The sequence below is a fragment of the Anolis sagrei genome, chromosome 9 (genome assembly GCF_037176765.1).
Source record: "Anolis sagrei isolate rAnoSag1 chromosome 9, rAnoSag1.mat, whole genome shotgun sequence".
Classification (NCBI taxonomy): Eukaryota; Metazoa; Chordata; class Lepidosauria; order Squamata; family Dactyloidae; genus Anolis; species Anolis sagrei.
The window spans coordinates 33,354,139-33,373,592 of record NC_090029.1 but is presented as its reverse complement, the minus strand read 5'-3'; the positions used below and the strand labels follow the sequence as shown (position 1 = coordinate 33,373,592).

The 19,454-nt window shown below is 43.8% G+C and overlaps 1 protein-coding gene across 1 annotated transcript; it reads right to left on the bottom strand.

Annotated features, from left to right (window-relative positions):
- Nucleotides 1-1,268: 1,268 nt before the first annotated feature.
- On the bottom strand, nt 1,269-19,454 carry STARD5 (StAR related lipid transfer domain containing 5). Its single transcript, XM_060755207.2, has 6 exons — nt 19,111-19,454; nt 8,057-8,106; nt 6,221-6,353; nt 4,097-4,214; nt 3,858-3,951; nt 1,269-1,702 (listed from the first exon to the last, which is right to left on the bottom strand). Exons 1-6 carry the CDS (start codon nt 19,447-19,449, stop codon nt 1,555-1,557), a joined length of 882 nt encoding a protein of 293 aa, XP_060611190.2. The 5' UTR covers nt 19,450-19,454; the 3' UTR covers nt 1,269-1,554.

Here is a 19,454-nt window from a genome sequence, read left to right as displayed (position 1 = left end):
ATGCAAAAAATCAAGAGTCCCTCCAGAACTGCAAGCACTATCTTAAGCAAATATTAGCAATTTATTCACACTGTCCTTACTTGCAGCAATAGCCGATGTAGTTGTTCTGGTACAGCTGTACCAGGAGCTCCAACTTTATTTGCTATTAAATGTTTGCTTGCAGTCCTAGGTTTCAGGGACTCTGCAGATAGGTGGCTTCTTTGGTTGCAGTCATAGGGCAAGTCACCTGTCCATCATTAAGCTCTTGCTTAGAGCAATTGGGAAGGGAAGGGAGCCATTTTTAGTTAGTCTCAGCAAGGTAAGCTTATGTATAGGATGTGTGCAAGCTTCCCCTGTACAAAAGCTTCAACCCTTAAGACCTTCCGGGGGAGAAAGGTCTTAAGAGTCTCCAAAGAATTTCCAGGAAAACAGCCCTAAAGACCAAAGAACTCCAGCTGGAGAACATCTACTGCCTTGCTGGTAGGTCCACTTGGCGTTCGAGACGCAGTTCGAGCCCACATCAGTAAGGGTTAGATTACAGTCAGCCTGGGAGAAGTTAAAAAGGGGATTTTCCTTTAAAGAAGAAGTTATTGAAGACAGTTGCCTGTCCTTCGTGGGCAAGATTAGGAATTCACCAGTTGCCTAAAAGCTTGGAATCATTTGTTTAACTTTACTGAAGACAAGATAAGTTTTTGTTTGATTGTTCATTAATAAAAGACTTTGTTGTACTTCTCAAGCCATCTAAAGACTGTTTGTGGTGGAAACCTCTGAGAACTTCTCTTTAGGTCCCCTGGCTTCCCGCTGGGCAAAGGTTGCACATCCTGTTCTAAAGACCATTATTTACAGGCCCAGCACGCAACAGAACAGTAGTGAAGCAACCAAGTTGGGGGGGGGGGGGATATTGAATGCTCTCATTAAGGAGGCCAGACTTGGTGGAGGTGGTTGACAAGGGCGGAGCTGCAGGCTATTGAAGGCTGCTCTGCCCCCTGCTGTGCTCTTTGCTTCATCGTGAGCTAGGAGGCAGGTTTCAACCCCCCCCCCCTGTGAAAATTTCACACACACCCCCCGAAAATTTCAACCCCTCCCGAAAAATTTTTCTGGCTATGGCCCTGTTGATGAATGTTTCCATTTCAGTACTCCAGAGAGAAGATTGATTCTTCCAATGAGAAGAAAAGCAGTACAGTACTCATTGACTCAAGTCAGGCAAGGGCAAACATGGGCTTTCCAGATGTTTTGGACTTCAACTCCCACAATTTCTAACAGCCTCAGGCCTGTTCCTTTTCGCCCTCAGCCGCTTAAATGGCTGAGGGTGAAAAGGAACAGGCCTGAGGCTGTTAGAAATTGTGGGAGTTGAAGTCCAAAACATCTGGAAGGCCCAAAGTTTGCCCATGTCTGGTTTAAGTCTTTCCAATTCAAAGTCAATGGGTTTCCATGGGGCTTAACTTTTGGTAGATCATAGTTTAAGACAAAGATGTTTCTGACCTCTGTACCTAGCAGTTCTGTCCTTGCATAACCTGAGAGTGGAATTACACAAACCCTTGAGATACACCCATTTTCCCTTGAGAAACAAACTGTTTACGCCAGTAGTTTTACCACCGCTTTGGCCAAGCCGTTGTAAAAACCAGTTATGCTGCTTGGAAAGAAGGATTCCACCACCGTCTGTGGGAGGTTACCACCCAGATCAGTCTGAAAGAAGCTGAGGAGCTGTGTCTTGTTGGGCTCCCTGTAGGAAAGCAAACAAACAACTCACAAACAAGTCAATAACAACAACAACAACAACAACAACAATAATAATAATAATAATAATGTATTGTCGAAGGCTTTCATGGATGGAATCAATGGGTTGTTGTAGGTTTTTTCGGGTTATATGGCCATGTTCTAGAGGCATTCTCTCCTGACGTTTCGCCTGCATCTATGGCAAGCATCCTCAGAGGTAGACTGCCACAGATGCAGGTGCAACGTCAGGAGAGAATGCCTCTAGAACAGTGGTTCTCAACCTGGGGTCCCTAGATGTTTTTGGCCTTCAACTCCCTGAAATCCTAACAGCTGGTAAACTGGCTGGGATTTCTGGGAATTGTAGGGCAAAAACATCTGGGGACCCCAGGTTGAGAACCACTGCTCTAGAACATGGCCCTATGGCATGAAAAAACCAACAACAACCCAATAATAATAATAATAATAATAATAATAATGACACAATATGAGGATTTAAAGATCGAACTGCAAAGACTTTGGCACAAGCCAGTCAAGGTGGTCCCAGTGGTGATCGGCACACTGGGTGCAGTGCCTAAAGACCTTGGCTTGCACTTAAGCACAATTGGCGATGACAAGATTACCGTCTTCCAGCTGCAGAAGGGCACCTTACTGGGATCTGCACGCATTATTCGCCGATATATCACACAGTCCTAGACACTTGGGAAGTGTTTGACGTGTGATCCGATACAACAGCCAGGAGAGTGTCTGTTGTGGAGTCATCTTGTTGTGTTTAAAATAATAATAATAATAATAATAATAATAATAATAATAATAATAAATAATGACACAATATGAGGATTTAAAGCTCAAACTGCAAGGACTCTGGCACAAGCCAGTCAAAGTGGCCCCAGTGGTGATCGGCACACTGGGTGCAGTGCCTAAAGACCTCGGCTTGCACTTAAGCACAATCGGCAATGACAAGATTACCATCTGCCAGCTGCTGAAGGCCACCTTACTGGAATCGGCATGCATTATTCGCCAATATATCACACAGTCCTAGACACTTGGGAAGTGTCCGACGTGTGATCCAATTCAACAGCCAGGAGAGTGTCTGTTGTGGACTCATCTTGTGGTGTTTCAAATAATAATAATAATAATAATAATAATAATAATAATAAATAATGACACAATATGAGGATTTAAAGATCGAACTGCAAAGAGAGACTGTGAGAGCCGTTCAGCAGTGGAACTCTCTGCCCCAGAGTGTGGTGAAGGCTCCTTCATTGGAAGGTTTTAAACAGAGGCTGGATGGCCATCTGTCAGGGGTGATTTGAATGCAATACTCCTGCTTCTTGGCAGGGGGTTGGACTGGATGGCCCACGAGGTCTCTTCCAATGCTTTGATTCTATGATTCTATGAAGGACTGTGGCACAAGCCAGTAAAGGTGGCCCCAGTGGTAATTGGTACATTGGGTGAAGTGCCTAAAGACCTTGGCCTGCACTTAAACACAATCGGCGCTGACAAAATTACCATCTTCCAGCTGCAGAAGGCCACCTTACTGGAATCTGCACGCATTATTCACTGATATATCACACAGTCCAACGTGCGATCCTGTCTGCTGTGGACTCATCTTGTTGTGTTGCAAATAATAATAATAATAATAATAATTATTATTATTATTATTATTATTTGTCTTTTGCAGTTGACAGATTGTGATTGACTGGATCTGCTTGCATATGATAAAGAAGACTCTGTCTTTGAGAGCTTATGCTGCAAATGTCTATTACTCAATCTCAAAGTTGTTACAAGGTCCCTTTGCCCGGGTTTGCTGCAATCCTGCCAATAACTGCAAGAACAGATGATCCCCATGCATATGTTTCAGATAGCAAAATATTAGGCTTGGGCGATCCATGATTCTAAATGGTTCTAAAGTACTTACAAAACTAAAGTTCTGGTGGTGAAAATTTCAGAACTCTAACAAAACTTTCAAAATTTAATTATTATTTCATTATTGGTGATTTTAATGACAGAACCAATTAGGAACTGCCATTTATTATGAAATTTTGAGAGTTTTGTTAAGAGTTCTGAAATTTTCACCACCAGAACTTTAGTTTTGTAAGTACTTTAGAACCATTTAGAACCATGGATTGCCCAAGCCTACAAAATATGCTCGACCATCTTACCCTGGAGTAGGAATGCAGATGCAACCACAAGGATAATTAAGCCCTCTCACGTAATTTGGTTGGACTGGACACAGAGGGTGATCCACATGCGTTGCTGTGAGAAAGAAATATGTAAACACAAGATAAGTTTATATACAAACAAAGCCTCATAAAATAGTAAACACAAAATACCCAAACAATTGTATTCAGCTAGCACATGAGAGGGCTAAAAAGGCAGAAAGGGGAGGAGGTCTTCTTACCCATGCATGCGATCGTCCCATCCTCATGGTGTCTAGTCAGGACCACGTCTAAGAACTCCCTTGGAGAAATGATCTTCATGAAAGCTGAGGGTGTCGTCGTTCTAGTTATGCAAACATTCTGCAAAGTACAAACCAGGATTATACTGTGTGTGAATATCCAGTTTGTACAATAAAAGGAAATGCAGCATCATTACTTAGATTACTATTTAAACCCCTATACTGACCAGTATCCTGTTGGTGACCTATGCAGGTATAACTGGGTGGTTTCCCCTTGACATTAAGTCTAGTCATGTCCAAATCTGGGGGTAGGTGCTCATCTCCATTTCTAAGCTGAAAAGCCGGCATTGTCCATAGACACCTCCAAGGTCAGGTGGTCGGCATGACTGTATGGAGCACCGTTACCTTTTCTCCGGAGTGGTACCTATTGGTCTACTCACATTTGCATGTTTTGAATTGCTAGGTTGGCAGAAGCTGGACCCAACAGCAGGAGCTCATGCAGCTCCCCGGATTCGAACCTGCGACTTTTTGGTCAGCAAATTCTGCAGCTCAGCGCTTTAACCCACTGCACCACCAGGGGGCCCATTATTATTATTATTATTATTATTATTATTATTATTATTATTATTATTTATATTCCACCCTATCTCCCCAAGATAGGATGGATTCCAACATATACAGACACAAAGGCAAACATTCAATGCCTAGACACAAGGATACACAGATAAAGGTAAAGGCTTCCCCTTTCATCTCCGGCTCTGGAGGTGGTGCTCATTTCCATTCCTAAGCCGAAGAGCCGGTGTTGTCCATAGACACCTCCAAGGTCATGTGGCCGGCATCCCATCGAAGCAGTACCTGGGTTGTTGTAGGATTTTTGGGCTATATGGCCATGTTCTAGAGGCATTTTATCCTGATGTTTCTCCTGCATCTATGGCAAGCATCCTCAGAGGTAGTGAAGTCTGTTGGAACTAGGAAAATGGGTTTATATATCTGTGGAATGACCAGGGTGGGACAAAGAACTCTTGTCTGTTAATTCATCTTCTGGCTGATGTTGATATGGAGGTGCAGCAGTTCCTTGTCTGTGTTTGTGAGTTCTTTGCGGATGGTGTTAATCCTTTTGGCTGTGAAAAATTGTGGGATGGTATCTGTGTCTCTGCAGCGTAGAAGGAAAGTCAGGGAGCACAGTAGATGTGCTTTCCTGGTCCTTAGTTTTTCCAATTTTCGTGTGTCTTGGAACAGTTTCTCCCCATTGAAATGTTCAATGTATTGTCGAAGACTTTCAGCCAGCACGCCAACAACATAAATCAAGAAACTTTTCTAAGATCTACGGAGACATTCACTGGAACATCTCAGCAAGCGAGAGTCCAAAAGTGGCAGGCTCAAACCCAGAACCTCAATCCATGGCTGATACCAGATAAGAGACTCCCTCCTGGGCACACAGAAGACTGGGCGATGTGGAAGTCACTGAACCACGAGATACAGAGCCAACCTTAAGAAATTGGGCTATGAAGTGGAATCCACGACATGTGAGTGTGGAGAAGAGCAAACCTCAGACCACCTGCTGCAATGCAACCTGGGCCCTACTACATGCACAATGGAGGACCTTTTTAGAGTAACACCAGAGGCATTCCAAGTGGCCAGCGACTGGTCAAAGGACATTTAATAGAATGCCAAATTTGCAAACTTTGTGGGTTTTTTTTATTTAATACAGTACAACTGTTTGGTTAGCTCCTGACATGATAAATAAATATATCTGCATGTTTTCGAACTGCTAGGTTGGCAGAAGCTGGGGCTAGCAACAGCACCTCATCCCATCCTGCAGGTTCAAATCACTGACTTTTCAGTCAGCACATTCTGCAGCTTTTTGGTTTAAACCACTGTGTCTCCGCTGAACATTAACAAAATAATAACCTCAGGCGATTTACATGAATGTAATGTAGACAATTGATCAAAGCCAAGGTTGCAGTCAAGAAATCCGAACTAGCTTAAGAGCAAATATGAAAGAACTGGCAAAGATATATCACGAAATACTAAAGTGAGGACTGTATTTCCCATCACTAAAGTGGGCAATGAAGGAAACAGATAGAAAGAAAATCAAGTAACAGCAAACCACAACAGTACACTTACTTCATTAATCGTTTCAATGACTGCGACTTCCTTCACATTTTGATCCCATTTTTCTCGAAGTCCACCAGTTTCCGGCCGTAAACACTTAAAGACATCCTCTGTTTTTGCTGGTATCATTCCTTCGGCTTTGTATCTTTATGGAGAAATAAAATAACAACAATCTGAAAACTGAAATCAAAATCTGTCCCCAAATAGTACTCTAGATACCACATTCTCTTTGATTCCTAAACATGGTGGAGCTCTAATCCAGACTGCATGCTGTTTTATCTTCTTACACATCCCTGGATGTAGTCAGGTAATAATAATAATAATAATAATAATAATAATAATAATAATCTTTATTTACATTCCGCTCTATCTCCCTGAGGGGACTCAGAGCAGATTACAGAATACATATATAATTCTGTAATATATTATTCTGTAAACATTCAATGCCATTATGCAATTAACAACAAAGACAGACAGCACACAGACAGAGGCAAAGGCTTCCCCCTTTCCATCTCCGGCATCCAGAGGCTGTGCTCAACTCTGGCCATGGGTAGGTGCTCTTGTTCCATTTTCCATGCCGTGGAGACTGTTGTCTGTGGATGCCTTCCCGATCAAAATGCCAGCATGTCTGCAGGGCACCTTTTACCTTCCCGTCAAAGTGGTCCCTATTGATCTACTCACATTATTGTTTTCGAACTGCTAGGTAGGCAGAAGCTAGGGCTGATGGCAGGAGCTCACCCCAACCCACGCCTTTGAACTGGCAACCTTCCCATCAGCAAGATTTTCTGCACCTGGCAGTTTAACCCGCTGTGCTACCACAGCCCCAAAATAGTAGCATATTAAAGAATGTAATGTTATTTAGTACTCCCTTTCAGTAGTATTCAGTATCATTCTTTAGTATTACCTCACACCAAAGCATAAGCAGAAATCTTGTGCAGAGCTTTTACTATTGTATCACCACCTCCGTTTCTCTTCCATTACTGCAACTATTCCTTGTTCTGATGAACTACATATTATATCTATGCCTTTTCAAACGATCAGGCTGTTGCACCCTAGGTCTGGGAACACCTATGACCACAGCACCACACAAGAGTCCAGAATATAAGTAAACAGTTTATTGTAGAAACACATTAAAAGTATAAGCAAAAAATCAGGAATAAAAGAAGTAGAAGTATAATCCTAAAGGGTTCAGCAATAGATGATAATCCAACACAGAATACTTCCAGAAATCCTGTAAATCCAAAACCAGACATGACTTGGAACAAGAACCAGAGAACTCAGGCCTAGCTTCTTACTTGAACGCTACGTTGCCTGAACTAACTCTTAGGTAAACAACTTGCTAATTAATAGGCACCCATGGAGAAATGATTTTTCCCATAAATTCGCTCCCCAACTTTCCCACATAATTGTGCTGACCTATGATGTCTATTCTCTGCTCTGATCTTCAATCGACAAACTTTGTTAATCTCCATAATTGCAGGTGTTTTTTCCTGAGAATCTTCTGTATCATCTCTTTGCCCAATTCCTTATCTAATGTTGCAGTTTCTGGCTCCTCTGACTGATCTTGAAGCCCTACACTTTCTGAGTCAGATTTCTCACCGAGAGAAGCATCATTCCCCTGACTTGAATCTTCATCATTCGATCCCCAGGAAACCCCACAGGTAATCCCACAATCCGCTCTAAATCATCAATGAACCCATCAGCCTCACAAGTCTCAGGCTGATCTCCAACACAGGCTCCCTTTCATTTGGAAAGCAAAGTAGAAGCAATATGTAACAAAAGCAGTACCTTATACTACTTACAAAAGCATAAGAAAAATATATTCTATTTTTGTACAGTTCTACTTACAGGTTTCCACGAAACTCCGAAGACGGTCTCCAAGAAATTGCAACTTCATTCTAGGGAGACGAGGAGAAAACATTGGAGGGGAAAAAAACCAAGACATTATTCTATAGGATCTTATTCTTTGGCACAACTGTTCTCAGGTTTAATATTTCTGAAATTTAAAACAATCACTGCCATGACGGTATTTATGCAGCTCTCTCAAATCATGCTTCTTGGTAGGGGGTTGGACTGGATGGCCCACGAGGTCTCTTCGAAAGAAAGCCCTAAACGGTTTGGAACCCACCTACCTTTGTGACCGCATCTCCTACCAGCAACCTGCACGATCCTTCCAATCCTCTGGGGAGGACCTCCTTTCGCCTCTTCCTTTTTCACAGGCAAGACTTGTGGGAACGAGGGAGAATGCCTTCTCCGCTGTGGCTCCCCAACTTTGGAACTCACTACCTGGTGAGATTAGGCAAGCCCCCTGCTTAGCAGCCTTCAAGAAAAACCTGAAAACTTGGCTGTTTCGATGTGCCTTCGGAGAGTAATCATTTATCCCATTTCTGTCTGCTCCATCTATAGCAGTGTTTCTCAACCTAGGGGTCGGGACCCCTGGAGGGGTCGCAAGGGGTCACCAAAGACCATCAGAAAACATGTATTTCAGATGATCTTAGGAACTCTTTGGCAGAGAAGGCTGAAGATCTCTCTGCCTGTCCTTCTTTTCCTTTTTGGTGTTGGTGAACTACAACTCCCAGAATTCAAAAACATCCCCCCAACCCCCCCAGTATTCAATGTTGGCCATGTAGGTAGTGTGCCAAGTTTGATGCAGATTCATCATGGACTGGGTTTAGAGTGTTCTTTGATTGTAGGTTAACTATAAATCCCAGCAACTGCAACTCCCAAATGTCAAAGTCTATTTCCCCTAAACTCAACCAGTGTTCATATTTGGGCATATTGAGTATTCAAGCCAAATTTAGTCCAGATCCATCATTGTTTGATTCCACAGTGCTCTCTGCATGTAGGTGAACTACAACTCCAAAACTCAAGGTCAATGCCCACCAAATCCTTCCAGTCTTTTCTGTTGGTCATGGGAGTTCTGTGTGCCAAATTTGGTTCAGTTCCATTGTTGGTGGAGTTCAGGATGCTCTTTCATTCTAGGTGAACTATAATTCCCAGCAACAACTCCCAGAAGTCCTAAAAGCCTCAGGTCCTTTCCTTTTCCTCCTCAGCCGCTTAAGCAGTTCAATATAAGCAGGGGTGCATGTAGCTTAGTAGCCCTCAGACTGAGAGGAACACCTCAGTGAATGAGGTGTCAGTCTGAGAGAGCCCTCAGTGGGAGAAATGCCTCAGTGTGAAAAGGAAAGGGCCTAAGACTGTTAGGAATGGTGGGACTTGAAGTCCAAAACACCCAGAGGGCCAAAGTTTGCCCATGCCTGCTCCAGAAGCTGGACTACAATCAAGTCCTGTCTTTCTCCTCATTCAACCCCATGATGAAACACCCTCTGGGTGTTTTGGACTCCAACTCCCACCCTCAGCTGCTTAAGCAGTTCAATATAAGCAGGGGTGCATGTAGCTTAGTAGCCCTCAGGCTGAGAGGAACACCTCAGCGAATGAGGCATCAGTCTGAGAGAACCCTCATTGTGAGATAGGCCTCAGTGTGAGAGCGGCCTCAGTGGGAAAAATGCCTCAGTGGGAGAGAGGCCTTATTCAATCCCATGATGAAATACCCTCTGGGTGTTTTGGACTCCAACTCCCATCCTTTCCTTTTCCCCCTCAGCCGCTTAAGCAGTTCAATATAAGCAGGGGTGCATGTAGCTTAGTAGCCCTCCGGCTGAGAGAAACACCTCAGTGAATGAGGCCTCAGTGTGAGAGAAGCCTCAGTGGGAGAAATGCCTCTGTGTGAAAATGAAGAGGCCTGAGGCTGTTAGGAATTCTGGGAGTTGAAGTCCAAAACACCTGGAGGGTCCAAGCTGCCCATGCTGGGGAAGTCACAAGGGGGTAGATGCACCCCTAGAAATCCAGTGACCAAAGGAAAGTTTTGGGAGTCAGGATTCTTATTTGAAGGGGCAATACCCTCCTCTACTTGACATCTATATCCTTGCCCTATTATACAAGTGTCAACCCAAACTACAAGCTCCAGGATTCTATAGGATGAAGCCCTGCCAGCAGTCATTGCATAATGTGAATCAACAAAGCCATATGCTTTTTTGTCTTTCCAGTCTCAAATCTGCTGCAGGCATCTCTGGTGTGCTGATCCATGTTGAACAAAGCTGGATCCTGGAATACTAGAAGAAGTGCGCTCACCTTTACGGTGCTGCAGGGCTCTGTTGCAAGCAAAAAAGGAACAACCTATTCTCCCCACCCCCATGATGTCACTCCATAGCGTGTCCTCAGAAGCACCAATGAGAGCAGAGGGGGCAGGCTTTCCCCAGTCTGACTCAATGGGATCACAATGTCACTTTTGTCCCAGGATGCCCGGAAAGCATTTCCAGGGGAAATGAGAACAAAGGTGCATCTTCACTGTTGGGTTGTTGTGAGTTTCCCAAGCTGTGTGGCCATGTTCCAGAAGCATTCTCTTCTGATGCTTCGCTTGCATCTGTGGCAGGCATTCTTATAGGTTGTGAAGTCTGTTGGAAAGTAGGAAAATTGGGTTTATATATCTGTGGAATAATGTCCAGGGTGGGAGAAATAACTCTTGTATGTTTGAGGCAAGTGTGAATGTTGCCATTGGCCACCTTGATTAGCATTTAATGGCACAATACTCAGAAACAGGAGAATTTCAGACAAGGAACAATCAGGGCCAGCTAATCACCTCCCAACAAAGGCTGTGGAACTCCCTCGAGTGAAATTAGATCTGCTGCATCCCTCTTGACCAGTGTTTCTCAACCTTCCTAATGTCGTGACCCCTTAATACAGTTCCTCATGTTGTGGTGACACCCAACCATAAAATTATTTTTGTTGCTACTTCATAACTGTCATTTTGCCACTGTTATGAATTGTAATGTAAATATCTGATATGCAGGATGTATTTTCATTCACTGGACCAAATTTGGCACAATTTGGTACTGGTGGGGTTGGGAGGGGGATGTTGACTTTGTCATTTGGGAGTTGTATTTGCTGGGATTGATAGTTCACCTATAATCAAAAAGCATTCTGAACTCCACCAATGATGGAGCTGAACCAAACTTGCAGGATGTATTTTCATTCACTGGATCAAATTTGGCACGAATGCCCAATATGCCCAAATTTGAATACTGGTGAGGTTTGGGTGTGTGTGTGTGATTTTGTCATTTGGGAGTTGTTGCTGGGATTTATAGTTCACCTAGAAAGAAAGAGCATCCTGAACTCCACCAACAATGGAACTGAACCAAACTTAGCACACAGAACTCCCATGACCAACAGAAAAGACTGGAAGGATTTGGTGGGCATTGACCTTGAGTTTGGAGTTGTAGTTCACCTACATGCAGAGAGCACTGTGGAGTCAAACAATGATGGATCTGGACTAAATTTGGCTTGAATACTCAATATGCCCAAATATGAACACTGGTTGAGTTTGGGGGAAATAGACCTTGAAATTTGGGAGTTGTAGTTGCTGGGATTTATAGTTCACCTACAATCAAAGAGCATTCTGAACCCCACCAATGAGAGAATTGGGTCAAACTTCCCACACAGAACCCCCAGGACTAAAAGAAAATACTGTGTTTTCTGATGGTCTTTGGCAACCCCTTTGACACCCCCTCATGACTCCCTCCCAGGGGTCCCGACCCCTAGGTTGAGACACACTGCTCTTGACCTTCTGGAAACAAGGGAAATCCTGGCTATGGGATCAGGCTTTTGTAGATTAGGTTGACTTGCTGACGTGACAACTTATATAGAACTGACTGCCCGCTCTTTGGATGATGATTCAAACGGGTGACTGCTTGATTGTTGCTATACTGTTTTGTATTGTTTTATACTGTTTATTGTTATACTGTTGTTAAATTGTATATTCTGTTTCTGGTGTAGGCAGCATGAGGTGCCGATTTGTTAGCAGAGGTTGAGATAGGATGGGATACAAAAGCCCAAAATAAATATATATATTTTTGGTCGTGTCAGGTGTGACTCCTGGTGTGAGAGAATTGGCCGTCTGCAAGGACGTTGCCCAGGGGACGCCTGGATGATTTTTGATGTTTTTATCATCCTTGTGGGAGGCTTCTCTCATATCCCCGCATGAGGAGCTGGAGCTGATAGAGGGAGCTCATCCGCCTCTCCCCGGATTCGAACCTGCGACCTGTCAATCTTCAGTCCTGCTGGCACAGGGGCTTAACCCACTGTGCCACTGGGGGCTCCTAATAAATAACTAATAATAAATAAATAATTTCCCCCAGGCAGTAAGAAGCCAGACCTTGAAACTGCTAGGGCATTAAATGCTGATCAAGGCGGCCAATTGCAACATTTATACTTACCCCAAACAGACAAGAGTTCTTTCTCCCTCCCTGGACATTATTCCACAGATATATAAACCCCACTTTCCTAGTTTCCAACAGGTCTCATAACTTCTGAGTATGCCCACTATAGATGTGGGCGAAACGTCAGGAGAGAATGCTTCTGGAACATGGCCATACAGTCCAGAAAAGTCACAACAATCCAGTGATTCCGGCCATGCAAGCCTTCGACAATACATCTTCACTGTTGTTTAACACCACTTTAATTGCGAGGGCTTAATACTATGCAATCCTGGGAGCTGCTGTTTGGAAAGAGCCCAGCATGCTTTGGCAGGGAAGGCTAAAGATCTTGCAAAACACCCACTCCCAAAATTTCATTGTGTTGTGCTCTGGCAGGTAAAATGATGTCAAACTTTCGACAGTGTAGATCAGTGTTTCTCAATCTTCCTAATGCTGTGACCCCTTAATGCAGTTCGTCATGTTGTGGTGACCCCCAACCATAACATTATTTTCATTGCTACTTCACAACTGTCACTTTGCTACTGTTATGAATCGTCATGTAAATATCTGATCTGCAGGATGTATTTCCATTCACTGGACCAAATTTGGCAAAAATACCCAATACACCCAAATTTGAATACTGGTGGGGTTTGGGGGGGATTTTTTTTGTCATTGTAGTTGCTGGGATTTATAGTTCACCTACAATCAAAGAGCATTCTGAACTCCACCAACAATGGAAATTGGCCAAAGTTGGCACACAGAAATGCCATGACCAACAGAAAATACTGGGAGGGTTTGGTGAGCCTTTACCTTGAGTTTGGGAGTTGTAGTTCACCTACATCCAGAGAGCACTGTGGACTCAAACAATGATGGATCTGGACCAAACTTGGCACAAATACCCGATATGCTGAAATGTGAACACTGGTGGAGTTTGGAGAAAATAGACATTTGAGAGTTGTAGTTGCTGGGATTTATAGTTCCCCTACAACCAAAGAGCATTCTGAACTCCACCAATGATAGAATTGGGCCAAACTTCCGACACAGAGCTCCCATGACCAACAGAAAATACTGTGTTTTCTAATGGTCTTTCGCGACCCCTTTGACACCCCCTCACCACCCCTCTAGGGTTCCCAACCCCCAGGTTGAGAAACGCTGGTGTAGATGCAGTCTGGGATCTTAATTTCGTTATTTCAGTGTAGAAATATCTTCCCCTTTCATGCTAGAATTCACGGCCTTTCTCTCTACTCTCTTTCCAAATTAAGCATTGTAAAAAGTTCCTTTTCTTCTCATCCAATTTTGCACTGATTTTTGGATCTTAGGTTCCCCCCCCCCCCCCACCACCACCACCACCACTTTATTTTGAAGACATTCATTCTGACAATAGGCAAGCGTGCATCTCCTAAGTCAGTACAAGTATATAATAATAATAATAATAATAATAATAATAATAATAATAATAATTCCTTTCAAATCCAGACTGACAAAGTTTTGGAACACAATACACCAGACATCATGATTGTGGAAAAGAAAAAAGTTTGGATTATTGATGTTGCCATTCCAGGTGACAGTTGCATTGAGGAAAAACAACAGGAAAAACTCAGCCATTATCAGGACCTCAAAATCGAACTGCAAAGGCTCTGGCATAAACCAGTCCAGGTGGTCCCAGTGGTCATCGGCACACTGGGTGCCATGCCAAAAGATCTCAGCCGGCATTTGGAAATCATAAACATTGACAAAATCACACTCTGTCAACTGCAAAAGGCCACCTGACTTGGATCTGCGTGTATCATGCAAAGATATATCGCACAGTCCTAGACGCTTGGGAAGTGTTCAACTTGTGATTTTGTGATACGAAATCCAGCATAGAGATCTCATTTGCTGTGACATACTGTGGTTTTTGTATCAGTAAAATAATAATAATAATAATAATAATATACAGACTACAAGCAGAGGCATAACACCGTTGCTCAGATGATCCATTGGAACTTGTGCCACAAACACCATCTGCCTGCAACAAAGAACTGGTGGGATCACAAGCCAAATGAATACGTCAGGCTACTCTGGAACTTCAGACAGACAGAGTTTTGGAGCACAATACTCCTGACCTCACGATCATGTTAAAAAACAAAGTATGGATCGTCGATGTTGCAATCCCAGGTGACAGCAGGATTGAAGAGACACAACTGGAAAAGCTGACACAATATGAGGATTTAAAGATCAAACTGCAAAGACTCTGGCACAAGCCAGTCAAGGTGGTCCCAGTGGTGATTGGCACACTGGGTGCAGTGCCTAAAGACCTTGGCCTGCACTTAAACACAATCGGGACTGACAAAATTACCATCTGCCAGCTGCAAAAGGCCACCTTCCTGGGATCTGCACTCATCATTCACCGATACATCACATAGTCCTAAGCACTTGGGAAGTGTCCCATGTGTGGTCCAATACAACAGCCAGCACAGTGATCTTGTTCAGAAGATTTCTCCTCATAGAAAGTTGGGTTGAATCTATATATATATATATATAGAAAGAGAGAGAGGGGGGATATAGATGTTCAGAAGATTTCCCCTCATATAAAGTGAGATGGAATCTTCTGAACATTTATATCCTCTCTCTCTCTTTCTCTCAATCTCTCTCTCTCTCTATATAAAGAGAAGATATAGATGTGCATCTTCTGAACATCTATATCCCCCCTCTCTCTATATATAGAAGATATAGATATTTAGAAGATTCCCTCTCACAGAAAGTGAGGTGGAATCTTCTGAAAATCTATATCCTCTCTCTCTCTCTCTCTCTCAACCAATCTATATAAATAAAAATGTAATGTTTGTTTGTGGGATTAACAGAACTCAAAAACCACTGGATGAATTGACACCAAATTTGGACACAAGACACCTAATAACCCAATGCATGCCCTTCACTCAAAAAATGGATTTTGTCATTTGGGAGTTGTAGTTACTGGGATTTATAGTTCACCTACAATCAAAGAGCATTCTGAACCCCACCAGCGATAGAATTGGGCCAAACCTCCCACACAGAACCCCCATGTGGGCCACAGCAATGAGTGGCAGGGAATGGCTAGCGTATGTATGTGATATATATATATATATATATGTTTCTATATAGAGAGTGAGAGAAAGGATATAGATGTGCATCTTCTGAACATCTATAGCCTCTCTCTCTGTATGTGCATATATATATGCTTCTATAGAGAGTGAGAGAGTGAGAGAGAGGATACAGATGTGCATCTTCTGAACATCTATAGCCTCTCTCTCTGTATGTGCATATATATATGCTTCTATAGAGAGTGAGAGTGAGAGAGAGGATACAGATGTGCATCTTCTGAACATCTATAGCCTCTCTCTCTGTATGTATGTGTGTATGTATATATATGCTTCTATCTATAGAGAGAGGGGTGGGATGCAAATGTGCATCTTCTGAAAATCTATAGCCTCTCTCTCTCTCTTTCTATATATATATATATATATATATATATATATATACTTCTCTCTCTCTCTCTCTCTCTGTATATATATATATATAGAGAGAGAGAGAGAGATGATACAGATGTGCATCTGCTGAACATCTATAGCCTCTCTCTATATATAGAGAGAGAGGGGGGACATCTATCTGTCTGTCTGTCTATTGGAACATCTATATCCTCCCCCTCCCCCTTTATATATGGCTGGAGTTACACTTTTAAAAGTATCTGTTCTGACTGACATAAAAATTCATAATAAGAGCAAACCTACAAGAAGTATCTTGTTCGTAACTTGGGAACTGCCTGTACCATGATCTCCATCAACCTATAACAGGCATGGCGGGCAACCTTGGGCCCTCCAGATGTTTTGGACTTCAACTCCCACAATTCCTAACAGCCTCAGACCCTTTCCTTTTTCCCCTTTTGGACTGCAACTCCCACAATTCCTAACAGCCTCAGACCCTTTCCTTTTTCCCCTTTTGGACTGCCACTCCCACAATTCCTAACAGCCTCAGACCCTTTCCTTTTTCCCCTTTTGGACTGCCACTCCCACAATTCCTAACAGCCTCAGACCCTTTCCTTTTTCCCCTTTTGGACTGCCACTCCCACAATTCCCAACAGCCTCAGACCCTTTCCTTTTTCCCCTTTTGGACTGCAACTCCCACAATTCCTAACAGGAAAGGGTCTGAGGCTGTTAGGAATTGTGGGAGTTGAAGTCCAAAACATCTGGAGGACCCAAGGTTGCCCGCCATGCCTGTTATAAGTTGATGGAGATAATGGTACAGGCAGTTCCCAACTTACGAACAAGATGCTTCCTGTAGATTTGCTCTTATGATGAATTTATATGTAAGTCAGAACAGATTCTTTTAAAAGTGTAACTCCAGCCATGTATAGAGGGGGGGGGGAGGATATAGATGTTCCAATAGACAGACAGACAGACAGATAGATGTGTCCCCCCTCTCTCTTTATATATATATATATAGAGAGAGAGAGAGGCTATAGATGTTCAGAAGATGCACATCCATACCCTTTCTCTCTCCCTCTCTCTCTCTCTATATATATATAGAAGCATATATATATATATATAGAGAGAGAGAGAGAGAGAGAGAGGATATAGATGTTCAAAAGATGCACATATGTATCCTCTCTCTCTCTATATAGAAGCATATAGAGAGAGAGAAGCCTAGAGAAGTCAATTATGCTGGGGAAAGTAGAAGGGTTTGAGGCTGTTAGGAATTGTGGGAGTTGCAGTCCAAAAGGGAAAAAAGGAAAGGGTCTGAGGCTGTTAGGAATTGTGGGAGTTGCAGTCCAAAAGGGGAAAAAGGAAAGGGTCCTAGGCTGTTAGGAATTGTGGGAGTTGCAGTCCAAAAGGGGAAAAAGGAAAGGGTCTGAGGCTGTTAGGAATTGTGGGAGTTGCAGTCCAAAAGGGGAAAAAGGAAAGGGTCTGAGGCTGTTAGGAATTGTGGGAGTTGCAGTCCAAAAGGGGAAAAAGGAAAGGGTCTGAGGCTGTTAGGAATTGTGGGAGTTGCAGTCCAAAAGGGGAAAAAGGAAAGGGTCCTAGGCTGTTAGGAATTGTGGGAGTTGAAGTCCAAAACATCTGGAGGACCCAAGGTTGCCCGCCATGCCTGTTATAAGTTGATGGAGATAATGGTACAGGCAGTTCCCAACTTACGAACAAGATACTTCCTGTAGATTTGCTCTTATGATGAATTTATATGTAAGTCAGAACAGATTCTTTTAAAAGTGTAACTCCAGCCATGTATAGAGGGGGGGGGGAGGATATAGATGTTCCAATAGACAGACAGACAGACAGATAGATGTGTCCCCCCTCTCTCTTTATATATATATATATATAGAGAGAGAGAGGCTATAGATGTTCAGAAGATGCACATCCATACCCTTTCTCTCTCCCTCTCTCTCTCTCTCTATATATATAGAAGCATATATATATATATAGAGAGAGAGAGAGAGAGAGAGAGAGAGAGAGAGAGAGGATATAGATGTTCAAAAGATGCACATATGTATCCTCTCTCTCTCTATATAGAAGCATATAGAGAGAGAGAAGCCTAGAGAAGTCAATTATGCTGGGGAAAGTAGAAGGGTTTGAGGCTGTTAGGAATTGTGGGAGTTGCAGTCCAAAAGGGAAAAAAGGAAAGGGTCTGAGGCTGTTAGGAATTGTGGGAGTTGCAGTCCAAAAGGGGAAAAAGGAAAGGGTCCTAGGCTGTTAGGAATTGTGGGAGTTGCAGTCCAAAAGGGGAAAAAGGAAAGGGTCTGAGGCTGTTAGGAATTGTGGGAGTTGCAGTCCAAAAGGGGAAAAAGGAAAGGGTCTGAGGCTGTTAGGAATTGTGGGAGTTGCAGTCCAAAAGGGGAAAAAGGAAAGGGTCTGAGGCTGTTAGGAATTGTGGGAGTTGCAGTCCAAAAGGGGAAAAAGGAAAGGGTCCTAGGCTGTTAGGAATTGTGGGAGTTGCAGTCCAAAAGGGGAAAAAGGAAAGGGTCTGAGGCTGTTAGGAATTGTGGGAGTTGCAATCCAAAAGGGGAAAAAGGAAAGGGTCTGAGGCTGTTAGGAATTGTGGGAGTTGCAGTCCAAAAGGGGAAAAAGGAAAGGGTCTGAGGCTGTTAGGAATTGTGGGAGTTGCAGTTCAAAAGGGGAAAAAGGAAAGGGTCTGAGGCTGTTAGGAATTGTGGGAGCTGCAGTCCAAAAGGGGAAAAAGGAAAGGGTCTGAGGCTGTTAGGAATTGTGGGAGTTGCAGTCCAAAAGGGGAAAAAGGAAAGGGTCTGAGGCTGTTAGGAATTGTGGGAGTTGCAGTCCAAAAGGGGAAAAAGGAAAGGGTCTGAGGCTGTTAGGAATTGTGGGAGTTGCAGTCCAAAAGGGGAAAAAGGAAAGGGTCCTAGGCTGTTAGGAATTGTGGGAGTTGCAGTCCAAAAGGGGAACAAGGAAAGGGTCTGAGGCTGTTAGGAATTGTGGGAGCTGCAGTCCAAAAGGGGAAAAAGGAAAGGGTCTGAGGCTGTTAGGAATTGTGGGAACTGAAGTCCAAAACACCTGGAGGGCTCAAGTTAGCCTATGCCTGACCTATATTGTAAAGATGTGTTGCCAGTGCAATTCTAGGTCCTGCCGCTGGGGGGGCGCGCGCTTCGTCGCCCCTTCCCCAATGGCTGCTCCCGGGGCTCCCCCTCACCGTCCGCTTGCAGCTGCGCCATCCGTCGGGGTCTTTCCGGTAGCTTTGCAGTTGCTCCGCCGCCCAGGTCGCCGCCGCCTGGTAGTCCATGATGGCGAGGAGAGAGAGAGAGCGCTGTGGCTTGTGTGTCAGTGCCACAAGGGAGGACGCGAGGGCAGGGAGGGAGGCCAACCCAGAAAAGGGGCCGGGCTTTCGCGTGGGACGCTTGCCTGCCTTCCTCCTCCTGCGGGGTTGCCCAGAAAGTGGCCCAACCGGGTGGCTCTGCGGCTTCCAGATGACACGGGTTGCCGGCTTGGATTTGGCTCTGAAGTTTGCAACCCTTGCCTCTCCAAACGACATTTCCC